The following is a 24822-nucleotide window of genomic DNA, read 5'->3' as shown; positions in this document are numbered from 1 at the left end:
ACAATGCTATATTATTGCCCATGCCATTTCGTGTGGCATACCAAACTGTAACATATTGTAAAGATACTGAACGACAAGGGAGGGATATAACGAGATAAATAATTAATAAGTTCCATCTGACTGATTGTAGGGTGGCTATACCTCTTTTTGGCTGATAAGATATCTTCACTCACTCCCACCTTGTGTTGTTGTTCAGCAGATATGGACAGGTGTAGTCCTTAACATAAATGTTCCACTGTATGACATGTGTGCAGTGCACACTATAGTCTGAAACTAGCAGATCTACAAGCTCACAATGTGTCATGATGCACTGAAACCAGCAGATTTACATTTACAAGCTCACAGTTGGTCGAGTATGCAACGCGTGGTGATCTTGTTGATCAGGATTTTCTTTTTGTCTTTTTAGTGCACTACACATGCCTTCGTGAGAAATAATATAAATCTCGCTTTAGTTAAGTACAGGTCAAAGGCTGTGTAATTAGTTGCATCCTTTTTAGTGACCATAAAGTCATCAAGGCTTTCCCGTGTTGAACACACAAATAACAGGTTATATAATGACTTGTTATGTTTTGCCTTTATCCAAGGCGCTTTACATAGATTGAGCATTACATTCACCCATTCACACACACATTCATACACCGATGGTGGCGGAAACCATGCAAGTATGAATGAGGCCATTATGCTTTCTAAGATCAGGGTTTCTCAAAGTGGGTGCTACAGGGGTGCAGCAGAATACTAAATATTTGTAATTATCATCTCAATTTAATCACCCTCATAGACTCACTGAAACAGACCTGAATTGCACTGTACTTGATGCGTTCTTTTTCAATCTACACCAAATCTCAAACAGCCGCTGTACAAGCTCAGAAAGTCAGAACATGCTTGCGCTGTGTGAGCTTGTAGATCGGCTGTTTTTGTTGAATATCTCACTTAAGTAAAAGTATAAATACTGCAATATATAGAACTACTCTGTTACAAGTAAAAGTCCAGAATTTATGCTAATAATAATACAAATTTACAAAGTAACTAGTAACTAAAGTTTTTAAATAAATGTAGTGGACTAAAAGTACAATATTTGGATCTGAGATGCAGTGGAGTAGAAGTAAAAGTATTGGATGTAATTGGAAAAACTCCAGTAAGGTAAAAGTACCTCAAAATGTTACTTGAGTACAGTAAATGTACTTAGTTACTTTACACCACTGCTAAGATCTCCAGGTTACAGATATGTGTTAAGCAAGCATAACTCAGGCAGCTACATACATAACACATGTGACGCTGAAGGGTTCCCAGGCTCAACTGTCCCCTCCACAGCTTGACCCATACAAACAGACCACCTGTTTGGCACGTCCTTCAGTCACGAGCTCCCCCGCTGAAAACTGCCTGGAAGATTTGGCGGGCTGTTTGGCAGTGTTTGCATTGCGCTGACCTTTAACAGCTAGTGACTTTAACACTTGAAGAGAGAGAGAGTCACTCCTGCAGAGTTAGAAATTGATTCATGTCACTGACTTATAACAATCTGTCAATCTGTGAAGCACAGGGGTAGTAGGCCTATAGTATCCAATAATTGTGTCACTCTTATAAAAACAACAAAAAAACTGTCACTCAAGAAAAGAAAAAAAGAGAAAAGCATAGTAGGTTATTTACGGTTGAAGTAGGCCTATGCGGCGGTGGCTCAGGGGTAGAGTGCCTGGATGGTAACCGTAAGGTTGCCAGTTCGAACCCGGGCTCCCCCAGAGTTACTGTCGAAGTGTCCTTGAGCAAGACACTGAACCCCTAATTGCTCCCGATGTGCTAGTTGGTGCCTTGCATGGTTTCCGCTGCCATCGGTGTATGAATGTGTGTGTGAATGGGTGAATGTAATGCACAATCTCTGTAAAGCGCCTTGGATAAAGGCGCTATATAAATGCACCATTTACCATTTATAAATACTTGATTTGAATCCTGGCAATTCTTCTGAGCAAGATTTCCTCAAAGATTTATTTATTTCTGTTCTGTAAGTGTCAGGCTGTTTATAACAACAACTCTGAGTTTCTTTTTATTGGCCTAGTCCTAGTGATACAAGCAGACAACATTCAATGTCATTTACATTTTGAAGCTGCAACTCATTCTGTGTATAACCAGTTAGCCGGTGCTCATTTTTAAAGAGTGGTATATCTGGTATCCCTTCGAACCCCCTCCCCCTCCTGACAAATGCTTTTTTTCCCTACTAATTGACTTTGTGTTTGAGTCCAACACACTGACTATCTCAAGAAGAGGCCTTTCCCCATTCCCTTGTAGATAGATATTTTAATGGGACCTCTTAGAAATATGCACTGACACACTCATATTTGGCTCAAAATCCTTCCGTTTGGAATTTGGCTTTCTGGGCAGGGGGGAAACACAACAAACTCAATCAATCAATCAATCAAAAATAAGAAGTGTAGGTTTAGGCCAATAAGAATGTGATAAATAGGCCGGTTGTGACAATGCAAAGCGGAAACAAACTGTGGCTTTATTGGTGTGTGGGGGGGAAAGTGTTACATTGACATAAGCAACAATACAGACAGTGACAATCATTTGCGCCTCTCAGCCTTTCTCTCTATAACTCACATGGCAGGCCTCATTTAGGCCAAATCAATATAATACATATAGGTGACAACTTACCAGGGGTCTATTTACATTTAAAATTGTTGCTGTCACCAGCTGTTATTGTGGTCTAGCCAGGTGAACTACGTAGGCTGTCGATCACCGTCATCAGCTTTTGTCAAAAACACTCAAATAACAATAACGCGGAGGGAGTCAGGACTCAGGAGTTATTCACATTCAGTCATTCACAGAATCATTTACAAAAAGAAGAGGCGGCGTTGCCAGATACTGCGAGTGAAATAAGCACCCAGGTCTATGAAAACAAGCCCAAATCTTTAGGCTACCGCTATTTGAAAATATAGCAGATCTAGAAGTTCACAACGCGCTATGAGCGTGTATATCGACTATAATTAACTAATCTTGAGTAGCCTATATCTTATGAATTGAATACTGCAGGTCAGGAGTGGACTCCAATGGAAACAAGTCACAGTGCTTTTTGTGTTCAATCCTTTTTAGCATTGCATTTGTATTAAATTGTACTCTTCTGTGCTTTTTTGCAAATTGATGGGGTGGAAACTGCTACGAGGATATACCGTAACTATGTTGTTTACATCAGGGTCCTCCGTTTTCAATTGATCAGAATGAGAAATATTTCATTGCCAACTTTTTTATGTTGTTGTTGTTTTTATGTGGACCCCAGGGAGGGAGACTCAGTTACTCACCAGTCAATTCAATTTCAATTCAATTCAAAGGGCTTTATTGGCAAGAGAAAACATACGTTTACATTGCCAAAGCAGAAAGAACAATACAACAATACAATCAAAACAAGAATGATGTACATTTGAAGGTCAGAATCTTCAATAGATCAAAAGTCTTTAGGGTCACCAACTAATGGGGATTGTGGCTTAGCGAACATGGCAACACCGAAAAAGAGGGTTTGAAATCAGCATTAGCCTCCAGCATTGAGTTGTAGTGGCCCCGTCAATGGAATGTCAACGCCCATTGGCCGGTAGTAAACAGACGTCACGCTGGTGGGAGGGGAAACTGGCCAACCGCCAATGACGTAGTCCTATTCTCGGAAAGGGGAGGAGTCTACTGGCATTTTTTCACTGCCTTGACACTTCCTAGCCGGCATTTCGTTAAAGTACGTCGACTCGGCAAGTGTGTGAGTCAGTGAGAGCAGCACAGCACGCCAGTATTTATTTCTTATTTATTGTATTATATAAATATATATTTTTGAGCCATAAACTATGCTCGGCCTGTGCCTTTACGTGCCTGTCCCCAACTCGGACCGGGTCGAGGTGGAATACTTCGAGTCCAACGGACTGCCGTCGGAGCTCAAGTCTCTGTTCAAGCTGAGCGTTTTCCTCCCTTCCCAGGAATTCACCACCTACCAGAAATGGCGGAAGGTAAAGGGGAAAAAAACCAAACATTTAATATCCCACTTGTCTTTATTTTATACATAGGCCTACTACGCGTTTAAAGGTACTAATTTCGGTCTTTGAATGTTTTGTTTTGTGTTACTTTTCTCTTATCAACGAAAAGCCGGTATTACTCCACGTAGTAAAAAAAAAAGCCTGTACGACTAGGCCTCGCCGAGTCGCCGGTGTCCCGCTTGATTCGTTGCTCTATTCATGACGTCTGTCTGCAGCCGGCATGCGATGCATGCTCCCTCCCAGGAGATTGTACACCGTGGTACGACGACGTAGCTAGCTGCCCTTAGCCTAAACTTGGTTTAGATGCATTTGATCGATTCTGTCATAGATCGAAAAGGGCGGCTGGCCTGGCTGCATATCGCTGTCTCAAAAGAACTGGCCACCTTCCGCACCTCCTCTTTACTGTCAAGCTACAACCTATGGTTTACATTTTAAATGCACTGATAAGCGGTGCACGGTGATCCGTGCAGTAACATGCGCTTTGAATGGCTTATTTTTTATGATATATACTATTCTGTTATCCTATTTAAAAAAAAATCTAGATTAAACCCCATAATGCTAAGATACCGGTAATACACAAGTTGCACAACTTTTTTTCTTTTTTTTTATATACATGAAGTGATTTTCTTTGGTTTCAAATAAGTGTTAAAAAGCTCTATATTGTGATGGTACGCCTTGCTATAGAGTGTTTGTTCAGAACGGGAGTCTCCGTTTCTCCAGCTTTTTATCAAACAGAGAATGCATTTTCATGTCGGGATGCCAATTTTATCCAATCAGGATTAGCGATACAGATTAAACGTGTGGAATTGAATTGTAAATGACGGCACAAAGAAATGAGCAGACAAAATTGGAACTGTCTACTTTCTCCCTGATTGGTCGACATTTTGTCACGTACCTGCAAATATATTTTCTGTTTATTAAAGAGGTGGAGAGACAGGGAGTCAGACTGTTAACTGAACAAACACACTATAGCAAATGATTACAATCAGAATATTGTGATTTAATCAAAGGTATCAGTATTATTTCGCATTGTTCTATGATGCTGGAGTGACTTGAGTGCACCAGGGTAACCTCTCTATGTGGCCTCACTGGCCTGGATCAACGTGTGACTATCAACGCTCCTAGACTGCAGCTCCGATGTCACCGCTGTCAGTCCACTCTACTCCAGCGCCAGTGTCCCCAGCGTGTCCTAGTTTTAAAGAGACGTCTGGTACTCTGCTCAGTCATTCACAGTCACATTGCAGAACACTTGTTGGAACTGTAGTTAACATTTAAAGCTGGACATGAGACGAAGCCAGCACTCACAGGCGTCTTCAATCAGTCAAGCCCAGGCCTGAATCTTGGCTGGGTCACAGGCAGCGACAGGCTTGTGATCTGACCCTGGCCTACACCACTGTTGCGGTCGGTGGTGTAGGGTCTTATTATCACAAGCCATAGTTAAAATGCACATTCTCATGGCTTGAAGTTCTCAGCACGCCACGACTGATTTCAGTATGTCTGCTATGGCAGCATGTTGCTTGCAGCCCCATGATTTGTGTTCCGTTCCATTCACAGTATTGTGTTTTGTCTTTTTGTTTCCCCTGTAGAAATCTTCCAAGAGGGAAGAGGACCTCAATGGACAGCTGGATGTTGAGGATTTTGTCCACTATTTGCAAGACTACGAGAGGGACCTGAAGCTGGTTGTCAAAAGTTGGGATAAAAAGAATAAAGGTATGACTTTATTGATCCTGTGTTTGCTAAACTTAGTTAAGTTTATTCCATGCCCACCCACTAGAAAATGGAACCCCAAATGGATAAGGCGAAGGGGGGGACTTTAGCCACCTGTTTAACTTATGTAGGGGTACTAAAGTACAACGCTACGAAACATCCAGTGACGTTCACTCTTGGCTGTGTGAACGTCATTCTGTCATAGGTCATGGCAGTTAAACAGATCCACTTGATTTCTTGATGTAACTGTAACGCATATTAGGTCATGGCTGTTGCATTTCATGTAATGTCTTAACATCGCCTTTTAAAGGACTATAGCTACGCAATGATGGACCGACAGTCACATTTGTTTTGTTCCATCAAGTCATTGAATTATAATGGAATCTTTTAGAAGTTAAAAGTGCACTTCTTTTGTATAAATTAAAAACATCGTTTTGTTTCCTTTTTTAAAGGTCCCATCAGTTCCAAGGTGTTCATGGAGTCTCTCAGGGATCTTGGTGTGCACCTTTCTGAACAGCATGCGGAGAATGTCCTTAAAAGGTAATGTCCATGAAAGTAGACAAAGAGGGGTACGAGGATGTTCCCCACAAATCCATTAGTCAATGATGGAAGAAACATAAAACGACAATGACCATCTTGTGGTAATTTGGTTATCCCCTCCCCTTCTTTTTAATAGCATGGATAAGAATGGAACGATGACAATTGGATGGAGTGATTGGAGCAACTACCCCTTGGTGGACAGGACTGAGAGCATTCCTGAGATAATTCTATACTGGAAGCACTCTACGGTAAGAGCAGAGCGTGGAATGACAACCAGCTCAGGAGCCTTGTGGTTAGTGGAGTGTCCGCCCTGGGCCTGGGGGTTTGGTCCTCGGCCGGGGTCATACCAAAGACTATAACGATGGGACCCAGTGCCTCCCTGCTTGGCACTCGGCATCAAGGGTTGGATTGGGGCAAGACATTTTGGCGTCATGTCCAGGGGGTGTACTTGTACATCACCTGCTCCGGCCCTATGGGCCTCATGGCTCCGCAAGGCTTACTTACTCAGCGAAGGACGACACAGAAGTAATGTAGTAGTGTACTTTATCAGGTTGACACACATGAATCAGCAGTTAAGCAGTTATTGGTCTGTAAAAGGTATATTGGCGTAAGTTATGTCAGAAAGGATTATGTCTGAGGGATTTCCTGGTTTTTATTTAGCTCTTATGTAATTGTAGTGTTGAGAAGCGGGCTCAAATTGCCTTCTGTGGGGTCCTTGCAGACAGTCCTGGGTGCCATTGAAATACTGTACGACAGATAGCAGCCAGTAGACCACTAGATATGCAGGCATATTCACAGAATGTCCTGGGGCTAAAATTAAAGGTGATAGAGGTACCCGTGTCAGTTTATTTTATAAATGAAATTATATTGATTTGGCCATTACTTGCCCATATCCCTCCTAACATGTTCATTTGTTGTCACGTTTAGAAGATGGTAGGTAGCCCACTGAAGCCCAGCCATGTTGCCCATAAGCCTGTCTCAGGTTTCTGTAGAGCTTGAGGCAGCGTGACACTTGGAACTTGTAGTATGATCCCCTTGGACATGACGCCAGTATGTCAAAGGGACTTGGGGCCCCATGCCAAGCAGGGAGGCATCAGGGCACCGGGTCCCATTTATAGTCTTTTTATTTGGCCGGGTGATCGAACAGCGACCTCACAATCTCAGGGCAGACACTAACCACAAGGCTACTGAACTGGTCACTTTAGATGGACCATTTGTGCAACCAGGAGATGAGAGTACTGCCAAGTTGAGTTGGAAGTTCACACTGGCATGGATCCACAAATCTATCCATCTGTGCTTAGATTGGGTAGCTCATTAAATCTATTTTGAAACGGTGTCCTGAAACCTCTGTGCATTGCACAAATTAGCATTTTTATGGCTTTATTGCAATTTGATATTAACTCTGCTGCATGATTCTTGGCACCTGGACCCAAGTACTGTGGCTTTAAGCGGACAACATCAAAGTGCTTAATTCGATTAAAGTCTCTTGTAGCAAAAGCATAAGGGTAACTCAAATGAATTGGATGGCCAACTAGTGCTGCACGATTCTTGCTCAAATCTAGAAATGAGATCGCATAGATGTCTGGATCTAAATCTAAATCTCGATCTTTATTTTTATTTTTATTGTGCAGCAGCAGCACTACTGCCAGCTCACAAGTTTTCAACTTGCATGGCCTAAATGACTCATGACTTGACCCTGAGTTGAAATGACGCCTCACTTTGATGCAAACTTTGCTGTCCCCAAGGACCGATGCGTAATTCAACCTGTTGGGACAGAATACTGTAGGTTTCATCCCATCATCACCAGCCATGTTGTCAATCGCCTGCTAAATCCGTTCCTCAGAATAGAATTTCTGATTCAAACATCTTTGACATGGCTGCTTTAGATTAGAATAAATACAGCTTTGTTGTTTTCAATGTCCAACTTGTGTGTGTTTTTCTATTGGCTCTTGTAATGATTATAAATGTGATCCCTCGTCTAGATCTTTGATGTGGGTGAGAACCTGATGGTGCCTGATGAGTTTACTACAGAGGAGAAGATGACAGGGATGTTGTGGAGACATCTGGTTGCAGGTGGTGGTGCTGGAGCTGTGTCTCGAACCTTCACTGCCCCGCTGGACCGGCTCAAAGTCATGATGCAGGTAAGGAGAACAAAATCTTTAATTTAATTTGAGCACATTTCCGCATCCAGTGACTGGCTGGATCCAGAATCCAGCAGCTTAGTTGATAGTTATTGTTCAGTAGCTAGCTAAGGGCTCATATTGAGGACGGCTGAAATCGTCTATAGTATGGCGTAGGCTGGAAATGTCTAGCAATCTTTTCTAGGGCAGCATTTAGGCCTTTTGCATAAGGGCAGGTGGCTTAGTTACTTGCTCTGAATTGCTCAAGAGTTGGCCATTACTTCAGCATCATAAATTGGTTAATGTTTATGGCGAAGAGGCCAGAGTCCACGCTCTATTTGTTAAACCTAGTTCACTAGGTCATCCACTAGACAGAACAGTAGCACACCCTCCAAGGGAACATATTGCATAATTATGTAACTGCAAAGTCTGTTGGTGTCAACGGCCTCAATATTCGTCAGCAGGCTCGTCATAGGTGACCAGCATTGATAAGAACAGGCAAGAGTTTCTGGGGGAAAAAATAGCTGCAGGTATTACTTGTGCATAACTTAATGTGGCACATACCTTTTACCTTTTGGAAGAGGGGGGGGAAATATGGGACAAAATAGCTGCTGGTCAGATGGGCTACATGGCTACAGTAAACTTGGTTCTCCATATTGTGGCTGCTTAAGAAGACAGCCGTACTAGTCCTAATCATAGTTTACTGGCATTTGGCCGTGTTCATTCCACACATTATCAGGGCCATCAGCTGAATTCTGTCTTCTTCTCTCCTCCCCAATTAGGTTCATGGAACACGAACCAACAACATCTGCATTATGAGTGGATTCTCCCAAATGATCAAAGAAGGTGGGATGAGGTCCTTGTGGAGAGGGAATGGGATTAATATCATCAAAATCGCCCCGGAATCTGCTCTCAAATTCATGGCTTATGAGCAGGTACCTTTTTTTTATCATCTCAAACTTGAGTTCCTTTTTCCTGGAAGATGAAGACATGCTTTTAGTTACTGATCTGGGTTTTCTAACACGGTCCTTGTTCCTCTTTTTCTTTCACACAGATCAAGCGTCTGATTGGCAGTGACTCAGTCACTCTGAACATTGTGGACCGTTTCGTTGCCGGCTCTCTGGCTGGTGTGTTTGCCCAGAGTACCATCTACCCCATGGAGGTAATTATACTTGGATTATACAAAGGATTAGTTTTAAAGACATTTTATAGGCTTCTTAAAATTGCAACCAGGCATCCATAAGGTTATCTCAAAGTCAAAATATTCCCTAAGACCTCTGCTGTGCGAGGTATAAGCGAAGCTTATGATGCCAGGTAACAATGTATTAACATTGTTTTCTATTTCACTTCAAGGTCCTGAAAACTCGTCTTGCCCTAAGAAAGACGGGCCAATATGCGGGTATCTCGGACTGCGCAAAGCAAATCTTCAGAAAGGAAGGCGTCGGAGCGTTCTACAAGGGCTATGTCCCCAACATGTTGGGAATCATCCCCTATGCAGGCATTGACCTGGCAGTGTACGAGGTAAATGCTTGTTCAAGTTACAGACCTGATAATCTAGGTAGGATAATAGAGTAAAAACAATTGGATATGATTATGAAGTCTTCATTTCTCAGGTTTAATTGCTTTCTCCTATTCAATCCTTAGACACTGAAAAATTGCTATTTGGAGCGGTATGGCACCAACAGCACAGATCCTGGCATCCTTGTTTTGCTGGCCTGTGGCACTGTGTCCAGTACTTGCGGTCAACTGGCCAGCTATCCGCTGGCTCTGGTGCGCACCCGCATGCAAGCACAAGGTGAGTCATCAGTCATGACATGTCAGTCATTTCAGCTGATTATTCTTATTGTTTGGGCTTGTTATGTGTAGTAGTAACTCATGCATAATCTTTATTTCTTTTTTTGCAGCTACCCTGTCGAGCAGTCAGCCGCAGGTTACTATGACAGGTCTTTTCAAGAACATTATTCAGACAGAGGGTCCCCTGGGACTCTACAGGGGCCTGGGTCCCAACTTTTTGAAAGTGATTCCAGCTGTCAGCATTAGCTACGTGGTATATGAGCGCCTGAAAACCTACCTTGGGGTGACCTCACGCTGAAGCAACTTTTTCGCCAGAGGCCAGAGGATTTAACTTTCATGGGTGCAATTTGACACTTTCTTTCATGCTCCACCCCAAAGGGCTTGGGTACAGGAGGAATCTCAAGTTTGTGGAACCCTCTCATTCTGTGAATGACAGCTGATGAAAGTCAAAAAAGCAAGTACACCAACAAGAGATGCCAAGGGGGAGGATATTTATTCTGAAGTTGCGGGGAAATGGAAGCTCTGTCGATTATGCAAATGCTGCTATATAGTGACTATAAATCGGACCAAATGTTTTGTGTTCCAGACAGTGCCTAAGAAAATGTTTGTTTCTTATGTGACCATTGTAAACCTGAACGGCCTCAATCACCATCCATTTAATATGCACTTGTGCCTTCTACTAAAGATACTGTACAAAATCCAATTCTGTAGTGCAAACCTCTGTTCATGGCAATGGTGACATCAACAAGTGTTTCATTCTCTTCAACGGTTCTACCACCTGTCAAAAGTCTTAATATGTGGATTATTGTTTACCTTCTGCTCCGTCTTAACTTTGAAAATTGCAGAATGTGCTTGTAGTTTTCCGTAAAGACTGAAGTGTTTATTTATGTCCGTCCACTATTTATTATTTTTACTCTGGAGAATTTGTACTTGTGTTGCTTGGTCTTTCGAATGGACATGCTGGTGTTGCGGACAGCTCTGTGTAAAGCACCAGCCACACTGAGCACTAGAACTACATTGTTCACTTTTGTATTTTTTTTTAATAGTTCATAGTAGCTGGTCTCTGCCAACTAGTATTCATAGTTGTAGTGCTCAGAGTGAATGACCCTTAAAGCTGCTATAAGCAATAATCTGTCAAAATTTGAATGAGTTTTTATTTTATTTTTTGGACAGCCGGCAATGGGTAGAACGCAATCTGCATTCAAATTTTTCTAGAAGCTTTGTCATTGTTCGACTTGCTTGCGACTGGGGTTTTTTTTTTCGACCAATGACAAAGCTTCTAGGAACATCTTTGAATGCAGATTGCGGCCCCTAGATGTGTCACAGACTACTTCTTTTTTTTTTGGGAGCGTTCTACACATTGTTGGGCTGTCTGAATACAAAAATAAAAGTCATTAACATTTTGACATATTATTTCTTGTAGCAGCTTTAAGAGAATGAATGCAAATGTAATGTATAGATGAGTGACATGTGTTAATATGATCCATTCAGGAAGACTGGAACCTTAACTTAAAACACACTGCCACCTGTCAAATGCTGCTAGATCTTTGGCTGTGTGGCTATGAGATGAGATGGTGAAGTGATCGGGTAGTTGGAATTTTTGAGATTTACCGTCTGTCGTTTTACTGTCTGTCTCGTTTTATATGGTTTCCTTTCTTTGTTTTTTGCAAACCACCTGTACATGTCTTAATTGCACTACTGTAATGTATAAATGTTTGAGTAAAGTTTAGGATGTATTCAACTAAGCCTTAAGTTATGTGTCAGGGTTCACACTTGGTGGTTAAATACTTCAAACATTTGTACATTGTGGAATAACTGCTTTGAGTAATGAATGATTGCATAGCTCTGGCGACATGCACTTTAATGGAAATTGCTGGAAGGGCTTTTGAATGTCAACTTGGCGAATCAAGTTTATTTTTGTATTATGATTTTAAAATTTAATGGACCAGTTCATTTCAGGCAAATAAATGCAGTCTATTGAAATATTTTTGTGTCCTGGCTTTGTCCGAAATCTGTGGGTGAATTTTCAATTTGTTTGAACCAACGATTGCATTACAATAAATACTTTAAGGATTATGCATTCTGTTTGCATAAAAGTAAATTTCAGGTATATTTCCAATTTTCTTAACTTTTGAACTTTGGCTACTTTGCCCCCCCCCCCCCATTAATAGCAGATCTACAAGCTCACAATGCATCATGACTACATTGTGAGCTTGTAGATCTGCTCATTTCAAAAGATTTTTATATATTAAACTCATTGACAAAAGATTTTTATACATTTGAAAACTTGTGATTTGTCACACATGAGTAGCCTATATTTCTACTACTATACCAATAGTATACCTAATATTTTCTACCTTTACTTATGGTAATACATTTTGAATTCCGGACTTGTAACTGAGTCTATTTTAGTTGCAGTATTGATACTTAAAAAGTACATTTTTAAAATGAGTAAATAAATCATGATCGAGTCCCAGAAGCTCGGTGGAGCCACGGCATTAGTAGTCTCTCAAGACTGACAGGGGGCGCTGTTTTTCCTTTGTTTTGCCAATGACTTCCCGTGTTGAACTGCATTAGAATTAAGCAGTTTGTCCCAAACGACTGTCCGTAGCAAAAACAAAACACGGAAGCAGGAGTGGTCGACCGACCGACTCAGTCAGTTTATTTGGCTCGATGTTAGATCATTGAACAATTCAAACTTAATCAAATCCTTCTATTTAAAGGACTGTTAACGCAATGGAACAATGTAACTACTTAAAGGGCTGGTAGCAACGCATCGCTATATTGAATCTATAATGAATCATTGTGTCGTTTAGAGATAAACTGAACACCGCAGCTAAATGCTTAGCCAATAAAATAGTGATCAATTATTGAAAATGTTGGAGAACATGTTCCGAACTGGCTTTCTGATCAGGACGACACACACGGTCCTGACCTGGGTTATAACTTTAATACTGTTTTTACACAACACGGGTAAGTCAAGTCATGATGATGCAAATACAAGCCATTATTATTATTATTACATGGACATAATATCAAGGTCCATTATTTATTCGGCATTTGAGCCACGGACCCCCATTTGATGACATTTTAGCCTCACTGCTCTCAGACCCAAAACTTGGGTCTAAGAATATGTTGTTATTGTTGCATAAAGATTTTGTCCACGCCATTTTGTCTATGGCATGCTGTATTGATATGTTAGGCAAAATAACAATTATTCTACATTCTGTAAACCTTTGGTTTCCATTTACGAGTTAAAGATCTAATAAGGGTCCATTTGGTTATCAACTCTCCATCATTTAGCTGGGGACCACCTGGAACCCCCCCCCCCCCCCGACCATTGGTTGAAAACCACCATGCCCTTGTGATGAACATGTCAACATATTTCTGTCAGGGACACCAAAAATATGACCAGAAACAGCCCTAAATACTACCTTTGCTACTCAAGGTGCGTTGAGGGACCTTTGGGGGTTTCTTTTAGCTCTTTACCTTTTTTTTGTATAATGGGAAGGTGTCCAAATCCAAAAAAATTACACCCGTACTGAAGTGGTGCAACTCCGTGTGGGGGCCCCGGAACTTCCAGACCCCCAGGAATGCGCCCAGGGGGCCGGGCCGGGCCGGGCCGGTTCCGGCGAGCCGCCCTGCGTCTGAAACGGTTGAGAAATGACAGAGTTACCATGTGGGGGTCACTGTACTGTACTGAGGCCTGTATGGTTGCATTTGTTGTAGATCTGCGGCGCTGTGAAGAGCACGGAGAATTGCTGCAGCCCATTCTGTTCTCGCTGCTCGTGCTGCTGTCGGTGATGCTGTACTTCACCGTGTCTCTGATGGACCCGGGGTTCGTTCTCACAGACACCGTCAAGGTAGGTTCTGATCAGGGTTGTTTTTGGCAGCAATATTTGTTTGATTTTAGTCATAGCCTCTTGAATAGTTTTCCTTTTAGTTTTAGTTACGTTTTAGTCACCCGGAATGTTTTAGTGTTAGTCTAGTTATTAAGTGTCATGCAATTTTAGTTGACTCAATCTACAGTTGATTTAGTCGACTAAAATGTATTTTGGCGAGCCTTGATGCCGCCATAATGACTGATTTCACACTTGCTGAAAATAGCCGATCTACAAGCTTGTGAGCTTGTAGATTGGCTATTTTCAGCATGCAACCAAGTGTAAAATACCTCTTGTCCACTAGTCCCTTCCTGACATTTACTCTAGTTTTTATCTGTTGATGAAATTGTCAACATATTTAGTCGACGAACATTTTTCGACTTGGTTTCAGTCGACGAAAACAACGTTAAGATACAGGCGGAGCCGGAAGAGGCCTTTTATATGTCTTTATGTGAACAGAAGAGCAGCGAGAGGCCAACCTCCAGCCACTTCACACCTGCTAGTTAGATTAGAGGCCAACCTCCAGCCACTTCACACCTGCTAGTTGGATTAGAGGCCAACCTCCAGCCACGTCACACCTGCTAGTTAGATTAGAGGCCAACCTCCAGCCACTTTACACGTGCTAGTTAGATTAGAGACCAACCTCCAGCCACTTCACACCTTCCAGTTAGATTAGAGGCCAACGTCCAGCCACTTCACAAGTGCTAGTTAGATTAGAGGCCAACCTCCAGCCACTTCACACGTGCTAGTTAGATTAGAGGCCAACCTCCAGCCACTTCACACGTGCTAGTTGGATTAGAGGCCAACCTCCAGCCACGTCACACATGCTAGTTAGATTAGAGGCCAACCTCCAGCTACTTCACACCTGCTAGTTAGATTAGAGGCCAACCTCCAGCTACTTCACACCTGCTAGTTAGATTAGAGGCCAACCTCCAGCTACTTCACACGTGCTAGTTAGATTAGAGGCCAACCTCCAGCCACTTCACACGTGCTAGTTAGATTGTAAAAATATTATTTGTTCAAATTAGTTGAAAGTGAAAGATGGTATACATTTTGTTCCATTTTTGTACAATGAAATAGAGAATGAGTGTCATTTTGTTTTGTATTGTCCCTTTTATGGGAGGGTCAGAGAAAAGCCGTTTAATAATATAAACTATGATGATATGATGGATTTAAATGATGCACAATATGCACAATATCTTTAAATTGGCAAACTATCTAGAAAAAAAGCCTGGGACCTAAGGAAAAAAGCAATGTACAGCCAGTAAGGGCTGTTTTGTTTTGTATATTTTTGTTTTGTTTTGTTCATGTTGAGTAGACGATCAACATTACTGGTAACCAGTGTAAAAAGACGTGTATATCCGAATAATTGTAACTGTATGAAAAGGTGTCTTATAACCCCATGAGGGATGGGCCACGAGGTGGCATGACACTTAAATAAAATCATTAATTAATTAATTCATTTTACACTCTGAGAGATACAAAGGAATACATAGGATTTCACAGTGTGTTAATCATGGATTGTGGTTTGTACTGTGGATAAAGGTGACCCACATTTGCCTTTTTTGCCCCCCCCCCCCCCCCCCCCACACACACACACACAGAGCCCTCAAGGGTTGAGTGAGGAGTTGGAGGTGATGATACCCCAGTCCACCCCGAGGCTGCGTCGCTGTGGCTATTGTCTATTACAGGTATCTGCTTTCACAGGCGCTGGTTTCTCAGTGTCCATTTGGAAAAAATACCAAACTGTCACTAGGGCATTCACTTCTAGTCATTTTTACTAGTTGACTAGTTGCCTAGTTTACTAGTCGACTAGTTGTTTAACGACCTATTATGTGTAAAACTAGTCAACTAGTACCAACAAGGTCAACTAGTACTAGTGGATTTACTAGTCGACTAGTTGCTTAATGCTCAAACTGTCACTAGACAGACAGACAAAATGCAGCTAAAAGTTAATCTGAACTGTGAGCCAGAATGCCAGGTCACATTTTATTCTAAAGACATAGTTTGCTGGTAAAATAGTTAAATATCCGGACACACACACAACCACGTGTGTGAAAATGTTTTGATGGTTCAATATCTGATCCATATGCATTACAGATTGTGATACCACACCCCCCCCCCACACACACACACACACACATGTGTGGTATCACAATCCGTAATGCATATGGATCATATATTGAACCATCAACACATTTTTATTGTATGTCTCTTATAAGCCCAAACCGCACCAATGGGTCGAGACGCAACAAAACGCTTTTAGCGTTTGTCCTGTTGCACGTCGACGGCGCATGGTGGCACATGTCGACGCAAGTCCACCCGAGTGATTCAATTGGTTCAATTCAATGGTTGCTTGCAACTACATGCGTCTACTCACAACCGTTTGGCTGCAAGGAGTTGCATAGCGACCCATTGCTGTCATGATGTGGTTTGGGCTTTACATGAGCAATGAGGAATTACATTCTTGATAAAAAAAACACATGCCCCCCCCCCCTATCTCTCTCTGTCACCCTCTCTGTCTCTGTCTCTCTCTCTCTCTTTGTCTGTCTGTCTCTGTGTGTCTCTCTCTCGCCATCTCTCTCTGTCTGTCTCGCTATCTTTATGTCTGTCTGTCTCTCTATCTCTGTCTCTGTCCCTCTCTCTTTATGTCTGTGTGTCTCTCTCTCTGTCGCCGTCTCTCTCTTTATGTCTAATTGTCTGTCTCTGTGTGTGTCTCTCTCTCTCCGTCTGTCTCTGTCTCCTCTCTTTATGTCTGTCTGTCTGTCTCTCTGTCTCTGTCTCTCTGTCGAGCAGCAGCCTATGCGAGCCAGGCATTGCCAGACGTGTAAGCACTGCGTGCACCGCTTCGATCACCACTGTCCGTGGATCGAGAACTGCGTGGGCGAGAGGAACCATCGCTGGTTCATCGTTTACCTGACGGTGCAGCTGGTCGCTCTGCTCTGGGCTCTTCACATAGCGCTGTACGTATGTGGTGGAGAGAACAATACTGTATGGCCCTCATTTATCAATTGAGTGTAAAATCTGCCCCAAATTCGAGTGTGGGTTTCGTAGTACACCAACGTCGCCACGGCATTTATAAAGTGATCGCAAACAGCTGATCCTTCCTTAATTTCGTTCTGACGTTAATAAATGTGACGGCTGAAATCTATCTGGCACGCCCTATGAAATCAAGCCTTGCCCTCGTTTTTGCGACATGAACAACTTGCAATACGACCCATGGAAACCATGGTTACAGGGGGGAAAAAAAGTTTCTCCCGTGCCTTGCTGCCTGCCTCACCCCCCTCTCTCATACACACACAGACGCACACGCAACTTGCAAGCCCAACTAACTTGTGTGTTGTTAAATAAAGAACGAACACCTCACAGTTGTAGGCCTACCCTGTCTGGTTCCTCTCACCTCGCTTGCCTTGCTGTCATGCACGTACGCACCTACATGACACATCGCATCGCCATGAATGGAATACGTTTGTAGGCTGGCCTATATTAATTTTACCCATTCGTGCGCAGTGCACGGCGAAGGCGTGAGACTGCGCGCTGCTGTGATAAGTCCTGTGAGTGATGCCTGCATGAGAGATAGGCTATCATGTCGTCAAGGCAGTCATAATCAACGTTGTAGTGATTTGATCATTGATGAACGAATCATAAACATATGGATGAAGGCTTGCCGCTTGCATGTGTGCTGGTATGTGTGCTGGTATGTGTTGGCGACGCACGTCGCGGTCCCGTCCTCCCGAGTCCCGACCCCCTAAAATGATATCGCTTTTATCTGAACAGTCAAAGCACTTATTTAAATGGTGAATGATTAAGCCCCTTACACCTATAGCCTGCTACAATTGCAAATAGGTAAGCTGTATGCTTGTCATTGTCACTTGGAAATAAAGGCGTGCAGTCCATTTATGCCTTTCTTTTAATAATATCACAGACTGTACAGTGATATAGGCATCTGATGTCATGCGCAATGCGCTCCCAAATCATCTCACAAGTGCGCTCGCATAACAAGGCCAGTAAAGCACTGTTAGATTAAGCACAAACTAATACATTGTAAACATGTTATATTGTTTTTAATTGCACGAATTTAATTACTTGTAAAGTTGGAAATCTCTCTTTTTCTTTTTTTTACATGTATATACATAGTTTTATATTAACATTTTAAAAATGTTAAAACATTGAGTGAAAACATATGCTTAGATGCCTGTGACAGCATGTCAGCAGTTCAGACAATGCTGCTCCGCTTGTGTACGACAGAAAAACAGCCGAGGACAAAGCATACAACAGCTCCCGACCAGACGTGACTTTTTGTCCTACTCAAGTTCAATTTCAAGCTTTGGCGGAAATGGTAAATGGCGAATATTTCGGTAATTTTGGCGTGCACCCATATTTTGGCATACACACGGTTGATAAATGAGGGCCATTGTATTCACACGGCGGCCATTTTGATCTAGCGTCACATTTTGCGGATCGGAAGAAATTGGACGCCGTGTGAATATGGTGAAACATTGCAATTATTTGAGAGATTCGCAATTAATCGTTTCCATGTTGGAAAATGTTCATACATAAAAAATAGCAGGAATTGCAGATCTACAAGCTTACAACACGTCACCAAGTGACGTGTTGGACCCATATAAGGGTCCAAATGGACCCATATAAGGGTCCAAATGGACCCATATAAGGGTTCATTTGGTTCCTAACTATCATTTAGCTGGGGGAACCCCCCTGGAACTCCCCTCAACAAGGTCCCCCTGGGGGGATCCCCCAGGAACCCCACTTTTGGGGGGAACCACGTGCCCCCTATACATACTAATGTTCTTTTGTGTGTGTGTTCTTGTCACAAGGACGGGCATTTCGCCCGCCGCCACGTGGCGGACGTGGCTCGGCCTCAACGGCGTCCTGGCGGTGGCGCTGGGCCTCTTGGGCGTGTTCTCGGCGGTGGCGGCCATGCTGCTGGGCTGCCACCTCTACCTGGTGTCCGTCAACTCCACCACCTGGGAGTTCATGTCGCGCCACCGCATCTCCTACCTGAAGAACGCCGGCGACGACGAGAACCCCTTCGACCGTGGCGTGGTCTGCAACCTGTGGGACTTCTTCTGCGTCTGCCGCACGGTCGTCTGGGAGCACGCGTACAACAGGAACAGCCACACTCCTGTCTGATTTATTTATTGTTATTATTATTATTATTGCCCCATTTTGGGCTGACGTCCAAATTTAAAAAATGTCTTCAAAATCCTGACGTTTTCTGAAAAACCTTATGTTTCTGTATGTGCTCAAGTGGTGTTCATGTCAAGGACCTCAAAAATTATATGTTATTGGCCACCGACCCGACTATATGTAATAGTCATATTACATATTACTATATGTAATTGGTAATATGCCTCCGAGCGGTCCAGGCACTTAGGCCGGTAATCCAGCCTGACGGCGTGCCACAGGTTCGAGTCCCGAGCCTGTCGGCTTTTGCCGCATGTCCTCCCCCTTTCCTGTCACATTACAGTACTGTACCCTATGAAATGAAGGCAAAAAAGCCATCAAAATATCTTAAAAAAAAGGACCACTTTTCAACCTATCTTCATATAATTTGTCCTCACTAATGTTCATGATAAAATACCACCATTTCTTTCTACTCATTCCGTGTCTCATAGGAGGGCCATTTGGGTCCATTTGGCAGAAGTTCAGAAACCCGTCCACCAGTGACATCATCGTTAAGCTGATTTTTTTTTAAACAAGATTAAAAATAATAATATTTAGATTTGTATTATCGTGAGAACGATGGCTTCCATTATTGCATTGCCACTTCAGGAATAGAAAGCCTGCAGTTTCTATTAGCTTGGATTCCCCATCGATGGACGGGTTTCTGAACTACCCAAATTTTGATTTTAGTTTTAGTCATAGTCTCTTGAATGGTTTTCATTTAGTTTTAGTCACCTGTAATGTTTTAGTGTTAGTCTAGTTTTAGTCGACTAAATACCATAAGATTTTAGTCGACTAAATCTACAGTTGATTTGGTCGACTAAAATGTGTTTTGGCGGGCTTGATGCCATCGTAATGACTGATTTTACACTAGAATGACATATACTGGATCTTTTGTCCACTAGCCCCTTCCTAACATTTTAGTCTAGTTTTTATTTGTTGACGAAATTGTCAATACATGTAGTCTTGGTTTTAGTCGTCACATCTTAGTTTTCATTTGGTTTCCATTTAGTTTTCGTCAGTGAAAAAAGGTAGTCGACGAACATTTTTCATCTTAGTTTTAGTCGACGAAATCAACATTGCTGCCCACCAGTCGGTGAACAACATGTTAGCCCCAGAGTGAAAGGACTTGTCGGAAAAAGTAGAAACTGAGAGATGTGTCGGGATCCACGGTGATAGCTGATCACCGTGGCAAGTGACGGAATGTTGTAGTTTTCTAACCTTAAAAACAAACTACACCTCGGTGATAAGCTATCACCGACAATTGCGCCTTTATTCATACTCCAGTTTTAGATGATAAGGTGAACACCGAAACGGTGGTTTAGTTAAAAAAAAACCAAGAGAGATGTGTTTAGGTGAGTCACTTAACCACCACGTCTCAGTGACGTCATGTTGTAGTTTTAGTAAAAACAAGAGGGATGTGTTTGGGTGAGCGGTGAGTCGCTTAACCATCGCGTCTCAGTGACGACGTCATGTTGTACTTTTCGGTGGTCACCGACTCGAACCATATCACCGAAAACTGGATAGGCCTTATCCTCAGACAACGTGGCTGTGTCTGTTGGTGTCTGAAAAGCTGTGCGAACAAAGTCCATTTACCGCCACATAATATGGGTCATGTAAACAAGCCACTGGTTCCCATGTGTGGGTCACGTGACACATTTTTATGGGTCCCTATAATGCTTTTTTGTTTTCATTATTTATTATCAAAACAATTTCCGAAAACAATCCCAGAAAAGCAAAATTCTTCATAATGTTAAAAAAAAAAAATCAGTGTTTTTCAGTAATTCCATGAAGAAAGAAAAGAAAAGCAATTCCGTGAATTATAACAACATACGATTTACAAGCTCAGCGCGGCGCCAAGGAACGTGTTGTTGATCTGCTATTTTCACTAGTTTGCATCCTGGGCAAACATCTACCGGTAATTTCCCTTTTGGATCACGGGCTAACAAGTTTGGGAACCGCTGATATAAAACCACAGTAAACATGGTCCTAAAATTACTCGGGGGGGGGGGGGGGGAGAGAAAATAAAGTTTTCCAGACCTGGAAAATGTTTGGAAATCAAATTAATCGGAATGGGCTTTATTGTCACATCACAGGTCTCTCTCTAGGTTGAGACGAGCCCTCCATCGTGGCTTCCAGTCACACTCCATACATCTGGCCAGTTGTTGGTGCTTTGCGCTTTTGCGTCTTTACAAGGTAAAGAAAAAGGTGTGAAATTAATTTCTAGTGCATAGTTTCTATCGTGCGGTATTTCCATAGGAAAAAAAGAAAGGGAATACTTATGTGTGTGGAGTTGGGAGGGGGAGAATAGATCGGAATCGATCTGTTATTTTTGTCACGGGACACCTTCACTCGAGTCTGTCTTGGTGCGCCGATGGCACACGTTTAAGAGCCTTATTATTGGACTATATGGCCCAGGCCGTAGCGTAACGGTCTGGGCACCGGACTGGTGATCCAGTCGCGGTGTGCCGCGGGTTCGACTCCCGGACCCGACACGGCCTTTACCGCATGTCATCCCCCCATCTCTCTCCCGTTTCCTGTCAGCCTACTATCTGTCCCTTAAAAAATCAATAAAAGGCGTAAGCCGCAAAAAAAATAAATAAAAAATTATTGGACTATATGATTTCTGTAGGCCTCGGAATGCTTGGGAAAAGTTATGGAAAATGTTTGAAAATGAATTGTGTGTGAACTCTGTATAAAATGGCATCGTAGTGTCTGCTCCAACCTGCTTTGAACCATCACTGTCCTTTGATAGTGGCAGCTAACTGGGGATTATTGAGTCAGGAGGACATTTAAGATGATCATAAAAGTGTCCTCTTATCTATGCAGAAAAAACGGCTATAGGCCATTTCCACGTGGGTTAAAACAAACGCCTCGGCAGTACCATTCGATCCAGGTCCCTGCCATCAACCATTTGCACCCCTTAAGGTCCCTGCACAGTGCACACAGCGCGTTTTTCGGATTTCTTTAGTGGCGTTTCTACATCGGTTTTGCGGAAAAAAAACACGCCCAGTGTGCAACCACCTTTATTGTTCGTTATATTGGGGACAATAAAATACGACACTAATATTGAATTTCTACGGTCTGTTTTAGTGCTGCACGAAAAATTGCTGAAATGGAAGATAATGTTTTGATTAATCACTATTCTTAATGATTAATTGATGATATTTGTGTTTATCGGTGTCATATCTCTGGTCATATATGCTATGTAATGGCCTCCTGTGTGATTTTTATTGTGCCGTCCTGAGGCCTGTGGGCGGGGAGGTGGGTTGTTGTACAATGCGTTGTGTAATGACCAGATGAGGGCAAGGTGCAACAGCTTACCAAATGAGATGAGATGTCACAACAATTACTTATTGATTGTGGGAGAAAGAAAAATCACCATTTTAACCCATTTGCCTGACGTCGAAATAAAAAAAATGTCAAGGACCCCAAAACCTATTATGTAATATGCCTCCACCCCCCATCTGAAAATATGTTGTTCCAGGGACCTCCCCAGAAGCAAAGATTTGAGTTTGAGAAAATGTTCACTCTGTAATAATATATATTCAAAGATTAGAGGCACATTTTCACAATTTTTCTAAAAATAGCAGATAGCTCATAGCGCGGCACCAACGCTATGAGCTTGTAGATCTGCTATTTTTCAATAGCTAAAGTATAACATAATGCTTTAAAACACCAAGAGGGGTTCCCGCCCAGAATGGGTTAAATGACTTCAGATTAATTTCAATCGTGTTCCCTAATTGTTTGTAGTTAATTCATGTGTTGTAGTTTTTATAGTTGATTAGGTTGTGATTATTAGCTTGTCTGATATTGATTTTTCAATGCCAATATCACCCTTTGTCAGCCTTCTGATTGGTCCCTGACTGACTAACCAGCATGACTCTTAATGCCTTGTTCCGCCCTGTTTATGCCTTGTTTATGTTGACACGTCTTTTTGTGAAAAAACTAAAAACAAACATGATATGCCCTGCAGTCACCATGCTGTGATGTTCCTTTTTACTGACACCAAGTTTAAAATAAGAATTGAGTGCAACTGAAAAACGAAGCAACTGAAAAACATGTTATTTCAATGGTAGTGAATGTAGAGAGGATTTTTGTCTGACCACAAAACGGCAACCAATGGGTGCGAAGAGGGGCACAACCACGGGGGCGGGACTTGACAAAGCGTGAATTCTCATACAGGAAGTCGCAGAGGCTAGGTTTAGGGAGTAGTGCTTGAAATGTTATTTTTTAATGTGTTTAAAAACATATAGATGTGGAAAACAATACATAGAATTACACTGGATAATTAACATCTATCAACAATCTGCATAATTAATTAATTATCTATTAAAAAAAACCTGAAATGAAACCTGCCATATTGGTGTCCATATAGTGTCGCAGTCCCGCTCCAGACGAGCGGTTCGAAAGAGAATTTCGCATAAATTTTTTCCCATAGACGTTTCAGAAAGTATTTATTTAGAGACCTGTAAGACTTGGATGGTGACAAATCATTAGTGGTTTCACCAGGCAACAAAAACAATTGGGTGGGCCAAACAAATTAGAAGAAAAAAAGGGCAGGGTACAACACCTTTTTTGTTGTTTTTCTTCTTTTCTAATTATTTGTTCGGCCCAAAAGAATTGTGTTTTTTATTGTCATGATTTGTCACCTTCCGAGTTGGCTTTGTCCGAGGCTGAAGCCCTAACCACACCAAAGGGTCGAGACGGTTTTAGCGTTGTCCCTGCGGTGTGACCCTAGTGATTCAACGCATGGAATTCAATGGCCCAAACCACACCAAAGGGTCGAGACGGTTTTAGCGTTAACTCCTTCATGCAACCGTTTGGACCCAAGGAGTTGCATGGTGACCCTTTGGTGTGGTTAGGGCTTTAAATAAATACTTTCTGAAACGTCTATGGGAAAAATGAACGAGGAATTCTCTTCCGGGCCTCCGATATATCAGGTCAATGTGATATATCAGACTACCATTTCGCAGTGATTATGTTAATTGTGACAAACCTTGACAAATCATGTTTAATACAAATGTCACGTTTTGTACTGGGTTTGTTTGTTCATTTTATTTTTATTTTATTCGGGACTCAAAGGATACAATAAACACTAATCTTTATTAGTATACAGTACATATGTATTGGCCTACATTCCTAGTTTGGACGCACCACATACAACATACATTCACATGGCAATGTGTCATATTTTCAGCAGCAGAAACCTAAAGTGCTACTCTAGCAAAATGATTACCTGTAATAACGATAGCTTGCCTTTTGCGCTGAGGTTTTAGACCAGTGGTTTTCAACCCTTTTCGCATCAAGGACCATTACTTTATTTGGTATTTGAGCCACAGACCACCGTTTGATGACAATTAATTAACCTCTCAGACCCAAGAATATTTTGTCCACAATTCCATGCTGTATTGATGTTGGTACCATTAGGAGAGATAACAGGCTCTCCCTCAAGGACCACTGGTGGTCCCCGGACCACTATTTTAGACTATGGGCCCGGTACCTTACTACCCCTTATCCCTAAACGTTTTTTTTCTATTTAAAAGAACATTTTTTAAATAGTTCAAATTGAAGTTTAGGGTACTTTTAAGTAAG

The 24822-nt window shown here is 42.2% G+C and overlaps 2 protein-coding genes across 2 annotated transcripts; both read left to right on the top strand.

Annotated features, from left to right (window-relative positions):
* The first annotated feature begins 3708 nt into the window (after positions 1-3708).
* On the top strand, positions 3709-12147 carry LOC310872554 (calcium-binding mitochondrial carrier protein SCaMC-2-A-like). Its single transcript, XM_083784525.1, has 10 exons — positions 3709-3974; positions 5588-5711; positions 6161-6248; positions 6385-6496; positions 8231-8389; positions 9151-9303; positions 9423-9530; positions 9722-9889; positions 10013-10163; positions 10273-12147. Exons 1-10 carry the CDS (start codon positions 3816-3818, stop codon positions 10458-10460), a joined length of 1410 nt encoding a protein of 469 aa, XP_083640651.1. The 5' UTR covers positions 3709-3815; the 3' UTR covers positions 10461-12147.
* A 646-nt stretch (positions 12148-12793) lies between these two features.
* LOC310871618 (palmitoyltransferase ZDHHC12-B-like) lies at positions 12794-21034 on the top strand. Its single transcript, XM_083783236.1, has 5 exons — positions 12794-13135; positions 13892-14025; positions 15648-15734; positions 16840-17006; positions 18879-21034. Exons 1-5 carry the CDS (start codon positions 13039-13041, stop codon positions 19192-19194), a joined length of 801 nt encoding a protein of 266 aa, XP_083639362.1. The 5' UTR covers positions 12794-13038; the 3' UTR covers positions 19195-21034.
* The last annotated feature ends 3788 nt before the right edge of the window (positions 21035-24822 follow it).

This window comes from Protomyctophum parallelum, assembly GCF_964188405.1.
Source record: "Protomyctophum parallelum genome assembly, chromosome: 15".
Taxonomy (NCBI): domain Eukaryota; kingdom Metazoa; phylum Chordata; class Actinopteri; order Myctophiformes; family Myctophidae; genus Protomyctophum; species Protomyctophum parallelum.
The sequence above is the reverse complement of the archived record's forward strand: the minus strand, read 5'-3'. Positions and strand labels throughout refer to the sequence as shown.